This window comes from Opisthorchis viverrini (assembly GCF_000715545.1).
Source record: "Opisthorchis viverrini unplaced genomic scaffold scaffold3299, whole genome shotgun sequence".
Lineage (NCBI taxonomy): Eukaryota > Metazoa > Platyhelminthes > Trematoda > Opisthorchiida > Opisthorchiidae > Opisthorchis > Opisthorchis viverrini.
Window position 1 is genome coordinate 21,203 of NW_008752465.1, and position 8,389 is coordinate 29,591.

General features: G+C 43.7%; 1 protein-coding gene across 1 annotated transcript in view; it reads right to left on the reverse strand.

The window, feature by feature from the left end:
* The window catches only part of T265_15729 (hypothetical protein), a gene marked incomplete at both ends in the record, with an annotated part of 19,874 nt that overhangs the window by 10,677 nt on the left and 808 nt on the right, over positions 1-8,389 (reverse strand). The window contains one exon of the mRNA XM_009179030.1: positions 2,472-2,610. Coding sequence (XP_009177294.1) covers positions 2,472-2,610 — 139 coding nt within the window. The remainder of the gene's footprint in view (positions 1-2,471; positions 2,611-8,389) is intronic.

Genomic DNA, 8,389 nt, shown 5'->3' on the forward strand with positions numbered 1-8,389 from the left:
CACTGATAACTAGCTGTCTTAGAACTATAATTCATTCAAATGTCTTATTGTGAAGATAAAAAATGGATGGGAAAGTGACTTAGTGATGTCCTACATCAATTATTTTGAAGTTCCTGCATCTATCGACTCCTATTGAGACAATCCGCAGAGAAACTGACAACATAAACGAAATTTACATTGATTATCAACCATATCTTGCAGCGTTTCCAACGCGGCGCTGGGTGGATCACGCGGTTACCATCCTGGATCGTGAATCGTACCAGGAGCCCTAAGATTTTTGTGTCCTTGTCTGTCATGTCTAAAGTTGGTCACCCCTCCGACACGGCTACTCTGATTTGGTCGTGGGAAATAGCACTCTATTCAGGAGGCTTAAAGCTTGGCTTAACCACTGTAGCTTCTGCTGCTGAAAACAATATTTGATGGAAGTCCACATCGCAAAACCAACCACTCGTTTTTTAAACTCTTTTGATTGAGACATTCCTACTTCGTCTTATGGTAATTTTAAATAGTGCCGCGTGAGCCTGCTTATAAAGTTTTTCTTATTCTACTCAAGTCATCGTGCGTACTCCTAGTCGATGACGGATTATTGATCATTAGTCAGAAGCAAAGAGGTTGTGCCTATCGACTGTGTGTCAATGTGCAGCTGGTAACTAGACTTTTTGCTGAAGGGAGTAGAGTCGAACACGCGTGTCTATGGATATTCTGCAGTGTGTGGCTCACCATACCTACATACGTTGTACGATTGTGGGAGTGGAATCTCAGGTGGGATGTTGAGCACGCCCTCAGCATCTGAGTAATTTATAGCAAACAATCACGCGTATGTTTTCACTAGAAACAAACCGAATCCGAGTTTGCTTACACTATGGCATTTGCGAAGTCATTCGACGGAACGTTTCAATCTGGGTTACCAATGACCGCCGATTTCTATGTATACGTAGGATCGGAAGTATCTTTTACACAAGTAAACTTCTAGTCAGATTAATTGTTTAGATCAATTGTTTGCGGGAACCTCGATACGTTATTTCTGTATGGAAAGCTCTCTCAGCGTCCAGGATATTCACGTAACATGCCTTTCCCAAAAAGAAACATGACGTCAGCAAGAACACAGAAATTACCGGAAAACATAGTCAATGGTGGTCTCCCATCATGAAAACCGTAGGCACTGTCGCTTATCTTGGCTGTTAATAGTAGATGCCAGACCATCATCCATGAGCGCCGCTAATCATGAGGCCTTGGTTATGCACCGCAGCCCAACCCAATGGCCACAAGCGGCCTTTCATCCTCATGTCCATGTGCATTGTCTCACTACCGTGCACACGCTCGAAAATTATGAAGCCGACACTGATGAATTAAAGGTTCCTACTCACGTTGTGCTCTAATGTCACCAGTATATATACGAGATTTCCGGATTATTCATCAAGTTCAGGCAAACCTGCGATAAGAGAATTTCTTACCATACTGAGTAGGAGGAGCGCCTATAGTAAGGCGATATTTGTGGTCAATATGCGTCCAACTGTGGTGTCCCTCCAGCTCGGCAGAATCGGTTATGTCCTGCCCCTCATATTGCAAAAAAAGCTGTCAAATACAGGAAAACCACGGGAAAGTTCATTATGCAGATTGACTTGCAGGATTTTGTTCGTCAGTTGAGACGACACAAAAGAACATATCACGTACGTGTCAACAGCGCAGTGGGGTAGTGGATTATTGCTACGTTGTTCCATACTTTGACCCAAGCCAGCTCCCTATGAGATGTGATGCGGGTTGAAAACACAATCCACACAGACTTCTGTTCATGAACCTCCTTGAAAATGGGCATCGGCTTCGGAAAAGGTAATCGGATCACTAACTTATTTGTTCCACCTATTACTTGGGCGGTAAATTATAAAAAAATCGAAATCAAAGACGCATTAGACTTTAAAGATGACCAGATAATGAGACGGTTCGATTTTCATCCAACAGAACCGATATTATTTTCAAACGTGATCCACAAACTCCAAGTGCAATGCCACACACCGCGAGATTATTAGAAACAAGCATATTTAACAGGGAGCAACGGCTGGTCGAACCAGACGCACAGCGAACTTGTCTTCTGATGAGACCCATCAAACTACCTTTGACGATGATATGTATAGGGAATTTTGAGATGGCCCAAAATCATTGTGAGTGCTACCGTATCTATCAGGCAGTCATACAATATGAACAGTGCTATTAGAATGTGTGTGGTTTCCTTGGCTTTCAACAAAGTGCGCTGAGTTTTGTAGCGAGTGCGTGCAATTTCAAGTTTCCCCCCTTGTTTGTTACTCTGATGCTGGAGTTGTTAGCGGCATCTTAAGGGCCATTACCGGGTTGCGTGTTAATGTGAAAATATTTGATGTGTCACATTTTTGCTGACATTTAGTGGTTGGTTATTAGAACATCGAACCCTTTTTCGTCGAATCCAAGGGAATGTGCCTCAGCTTGAGGATACTGACCGACAACGAACTGACTGTTCGTGTTACCCGTTTCACAAGCAGAATACTTATCTACAGTCAACTTTGGGTACAAACGTGTTATATCTGCTGATTCGAGAATCTGTGGTATCTGCTGCTGACGTGCTCCAATTCCCAATTCCTGAAAAAAGACTCACAGAGGAGAACACAAGAACTATATTCCGAACAAACGAATGCAAGCGAGTGCGAGAGCAAAAGTTACAACGAACCCGCGCTATTTAAAGGGGAATTTTTGACATGGATCCAGGCTGTCTGATGTGGATTAGTGAATATCCGTCAGCATCGATCGCGCCTCTATGAAATCGCCTAAACGCTTATCTCATTCGGTCGTGCTTCTGTGGCGTGCAGGAACACTCATAGGCTTTTGCTGAATTGAGAGGCCTGGATGCGTGCCGCTTTCCCTGTTCAGATTTTGGTGGAGCAGTAGGTTCCGGGCTTTTTGAGGTTACTTTCAGCAATCTGACTTGAAAGTGTTTCGTTTATTGGAGCATTTTATGTCTATTTGAAACAGGCTTTCTACTTGCCAAGGTCACAGATTAGGCATATTGGTTGGCCTCCAAGGACACGGAGGTCACGCTGTATTTTAGGCTGATGCGAGAGATTGTCGTTGATATCGGGAAAAGATGTTTCATGAGACAAGTTTTTATGAAGGAGAATGTGCTTCACTAAAGACTGCATCTCTTGCAGCCTGACCTAGCAAGCTGNAGGAGAACGTGCTTCACTAAAGACTGCGTCCGTCGCTGCTCGCTAAATTAATCATGCAGTCTTTAATGCTTGGCGAGCTACAGCGCGCCTAAGCAGGCTGTTTCTCTTGTCTGCTAATTCGCTTCTTTATTCTGAAGATATAAATGCGAACGTGTAGACCCACACCCCACAGAAAATAAGATAAATCCTCACAGAAAATCTGAGTTATAACTCCCAGGAAAAAACGAGGTGCTGTAGTCTATCCCGCCAGATGTTTGCACTCCGGTGCTAGTTTTTGGGAGGTAACGCAACCGGATTGATCATTCGCCGTTTCTGCTGCATTTTATGCCATCATCTAGAAAACATAATGCCTGTTTACGGCTTTCACTCTTGCGTATTGTTCAGTCACGAATTATCGTCCCAAATGTGTGCTTGTCTCTAGAAATCACCACAGTCAGTACCCAAACAATCGGTTAAACCATATTGAAATTGATCATCAATTCACCTAGCTGTGTGCGCGCCTTCCACACCATCGCTCAAAGCATATTCAACTTCATCATCAAGTCAACTAGCTATGTGCGCGCCTTCCACATCATCATCATCATAATCATAATAATAATAATAATAATAATAATAATAATCATGCTCATTGACCTCCTGATAATATATATATATATATATATATATAAATGATCGTCCAGCTGTGAAGACCCCTCCATGGCACATGAGGCATCACCACGTCTGACATGCCGAAGGCGGTGGTTCTGGATACAACTTTTATACGCAAATTTGTAAACCGCGTAAATGACTTCCTTTTCCACATGGGTCAATTGAAATGGGCCAAAATTAGATGGAGCACTTGCAAATTTGCAAATTCGGGCCTTCAATGTAACCACCGTGAGGATTGCATTAGACAAATCAAGAAAACGTCGGTCGGCAGGGTCAATTAAAATGCACCAAAAGTAGATGGAACACTTGCAAATCTTCAAATCCAGGCCTTCGTTGTAACTACTGTCATGATTGCATCAGAGAAATCAAGAAAACAGCTAGTAATCGGGTCACACAAACCAGGTGTTTATGCTGCCTGCTACTGTAAAACCGGCGGTTTGATTCAGCATAATTCTTCAAAGACCTCTGATTGCTTCAGCGTGATGCACCCTGGGATTCGGGCAAAACTCGTGGGACATTCGAATATGTAAACGCCATCAGAAGCACAAAGTCCGCAGATTTCACTCCGGTGAGTGAACTGAAGTCATGAATTTGTTTTCCAGCATAGTTCTGTTTTCGGGCATCTGAGCATCACTATCAGACGCCTTCGTGCGTGTTATTAGATTCAATTCTGCCGACCCACCCAAGCAATGAGTGCATTCGTCTAGCGCCATCTTCAGCTCCGATTTGGATAAACGCGTTAGGAACGATAAACCTGTTTACCGCTGACATTATGGGGAGTCCACGTAATACCCGGTACATAGCGGACACATCTATGATCGGGCAACCGCTTGGAGGAATTTCGTTTCATGCATAAACTTTCCGTCGCGGATGCTGCGCCTTAGTCCATTAGCAATATTAAGATCTCCATGATGACGACAGACAACCCTTATTTGTGCAAGGTTTTCCAACGTCGGACGACGGTGAGTGCCACTCTAAAGCTCCCGAACCAAGCCAATAAAAACTGTTTGTGCCCACACAATAAATGCCTCGTTGCAGAACGCACGTGGTTGTCTGAAGGCACAAAAACGAGAATACTACTGAATATTCAATAATCCGATTGACCCCCTCCAAACACTAACACGCACGAACACCCACCAAGTTAAAATCATAATCGGAGGTAGGCACAACTGGCACGGTTTTGCAATAAATAATTTTCTACATCAATCACTCCTGATGAAGTTAGATACATTCACTTGTTTGTTGTACCAGACTCTTCAACTGACCTACAGAACGCAGGCCTTGCGGATAAGTCCAGCTCCCCTCGTGTTATGAGTAGCATGTAATTTGTTAGGGGAGGAGAATAACTCATAAATCACGTGTACTTTTGAGGTGGGAATTCGCCACTCGAATGGCTAGTGAAAAAAAGTTCGCGTCATTTCAACGCCGTAAGTGATTGATGGTTTCCATGATATGCCGTGTATTTGCTGATTACCCAGTGTAGGGCACGTTCACAAATGCCCGATGAAAATTGTTAAGCCTCTTCATACAATTGCAATGTCGATTCATCGCTTTCATGTCTGTTGCTATCAAAGTCAGTACATGCCTGTTGAGGAAAAATATTGCAACTGATATCTTTTCCTCCACCCTTATAATCAATGAGCGGATTTACACAATAGACAGTCAGAAAACAGAGCCAAGGATGACTGTTCTAACGGTGATTGAACGGACGACCAAACCAGATAAACATATCAGGAAGGACCTCTCAATATTGTACCATGCCGCGAACCATAGCCATACCTGTCATTGAATAAGAGACACAACGATAAGATCGACAGAACTGCTGACATCTGCTTTAATCTGACCGAACAATCGCTTGATGGTGAGGGAGGACTCAAACGACAAATGAAGTAAATTCACTCCGGTGGAGTAAATATGCCTCTTGGAAAATCAAGACAGTCAGTGCGAGAATCCGAGGCAATAGGATATCCATGTCCTGAATGCGGAAAGTGCTTATCATGTTGCGAGAAACTCCTTCAACACCGGCGATCGGCACACAGTTAGAGAACGCGTCGACAATGTGAAACGTGTGGGGCATCATTCTGCCAGCAATGGAATCTTAGTAGGCATCTGAGGGATGCATACAGCCACCATGTTTGTGAGCAATAGGGGACACTGAGCGCCAAAATTACATCTTCTTAGGAAGGATCTGAAAATAGGCACGCCAAAGACGCAAACATCACTACCCATTAATATGGAACAAACTGATGAAATGTGACCTAAAATATGCCGAAATACACACTAGTAAGACCTGTATAATTATGCGTTTACAGCTGATTGAATTTCCTGCACTCTGGCGAGACTGCGTCCTATGTTCTGTTTGTTCAAATCTCACAATTCGAGTAGTATTCTTCGCATCCTGGTGATTTTTCGGGCGTCCTTTTTGAAGATGTCGTAGCTTGCGAGAACTTGTTCTTCGTCCTTGATCTGTCCACAGATTCTAACTAGAGCAGTTGGGCGAACAATTATCAAGTCACCCGCATGTTCCAGCTGGGAAATCTCGCGGGACGGGCGTGAAAACGTCAAGTGAATTTTGCGAAAATTGCGAGCGTTACACTATACCTGGTCTTCTTGAGAGCAACCTCCAAGGTTGATTGCGTGAAAACGGTGAATTTTGCGAAAATTGCGAGCGTTACACTATACCTGGTCTTCTTGAGAGCAACCTCCAAGGTTGATTAGCAGATTGCTTGCAATCAAGGAAGCAAATTCACTCCGGTGGAGTTAATATGCCTGTCAGAATATCAAGACATCCAGTGTGGGAATCCGAGGCAATAGGATATCCATGTCCTGAATGCGGAAAGTGCTTATCATGTTGCGAGAAACTCCTTCAACACCGGCGATCGGTACACAGTTAGAGAACGCGTCGACAATGTGAAACGTGTGGGGCATCATTCTGCCAGCAATGGAATCTTAGTAGGCATCTGAGGGATGCATACAGCCACCATGTTTGTGAGCAATAGGGGACACTGAGCGCCAAAATTACACCTTCTTAGGAAGGATCTGAAAATAGGCACGCCAAAGACGCAAACATCACTACCCATTAATATGGAACAAACTGATGAAATGTGACCTAAAATATGCCGAAATACACACTAGTAAGACCTGTATAATTATGCGTTTACAGCTGATTGAATTTCCTGCACTCTGGCGAGACTGCGTCCTATGTTCTGTTTGTTCAAATCTCACAATTCGAGTAGTATTCTTCGCATCCTGGTGATTTTTCGGGCGTCCTTTTTGAAGATGTCGTAGCTTGCGAGAACTTGTTCTTCGTCCTTGATCTGTCCACAGATTCTAACTAGAGCAGTTGGGCGAACAATTATCAAGTCACCCGCATGTTCCAGCTGGGAAATCTCGCGGGACGGGCGTGAAAACGTCAAGTGAATTTTGCGAAAATTGCGAGCGTTACACTATACCTGGTCTTCTTGAGAGCAACCTCCAAGGTTGATTAGCAGATTGCAGCGGACAGGTTGATCCTTCTGCCTCCAGCCTCAAGGTGGTGGCAGAAATCCTTCTGAGGATTCGGCCGGTTCTCGTTGCCGACGGTTTCCAACTAGAACGGAGCCCCTGCCCCGTGTTTCCAAGCTATTTGACGCACACTGGCTCGTTATCTAGTAAGGAATACTTGCTTGGAAAAGCACATGGAAGTGACAAGTAAAAGGAATGGATATGCTTTCTGAACTTCACAAGAGGAGTTGACGACGTCAACGGTACACAAGGGACATACGTCGAAATACATTTTGTAGGTCATCTGTGACATGGACTGCGCCATCAGGGGCACCATAACGCACTCGATAATGGCGTAGTAGAACTAGTTTAAAGTAGTATCGCGATCCTTCTGACAATCGTGCATTAGTGCTTATCTTTTAACTTATCATTACTCAAATTGCACCACCTTCTATCTCTCCCGAAATTCTCAGCTTATTCCTCTTCTCCTCATACCGAATATTGTGTTTAAATGAAAGCAAAAAATATGACACAATACAAATTCTGTACCTCGTGAAAGGCGTGTTCCCGTTTTGCTGTGTCGAGTTACGCTGTCAGTGAAGTAACGAGCGGTGATCTACCTTTCAGACTACGACGGGATGGAAAGTATTTAGGAACATATTAAGGAAGATCCCAGGAAGGATGTCAATTTGGATTTATTGTGGTGGTAATACTGCCCTGGCGAACTGTGAGTCGTATAATCTCGCCTATTTTTACTCACTCGATTCAGCTACTTTGAACTGGTATTTGCTAGGGTTTTCCACTATATAATTGGTGAGCCCGAAATTTTTCTCATCCTTGTATCACCTAGAACTCCCGTATTCATTTTTTCACATTACTATCATATCTGATTCAAACGATTCCCCTATGGACTTGCAAGATTTTTTGAGTTTAAGACTACCAGCTTACGGTATTCATCATCCTAGACTGTAGTTTGCTCAGGTAGAGGCAATTGTTGAGTGCCGTCGCGTTAAATCACAACAAACCAAGTATAGCTGCGTAGTTGCACATCTTCCACCTGAAGT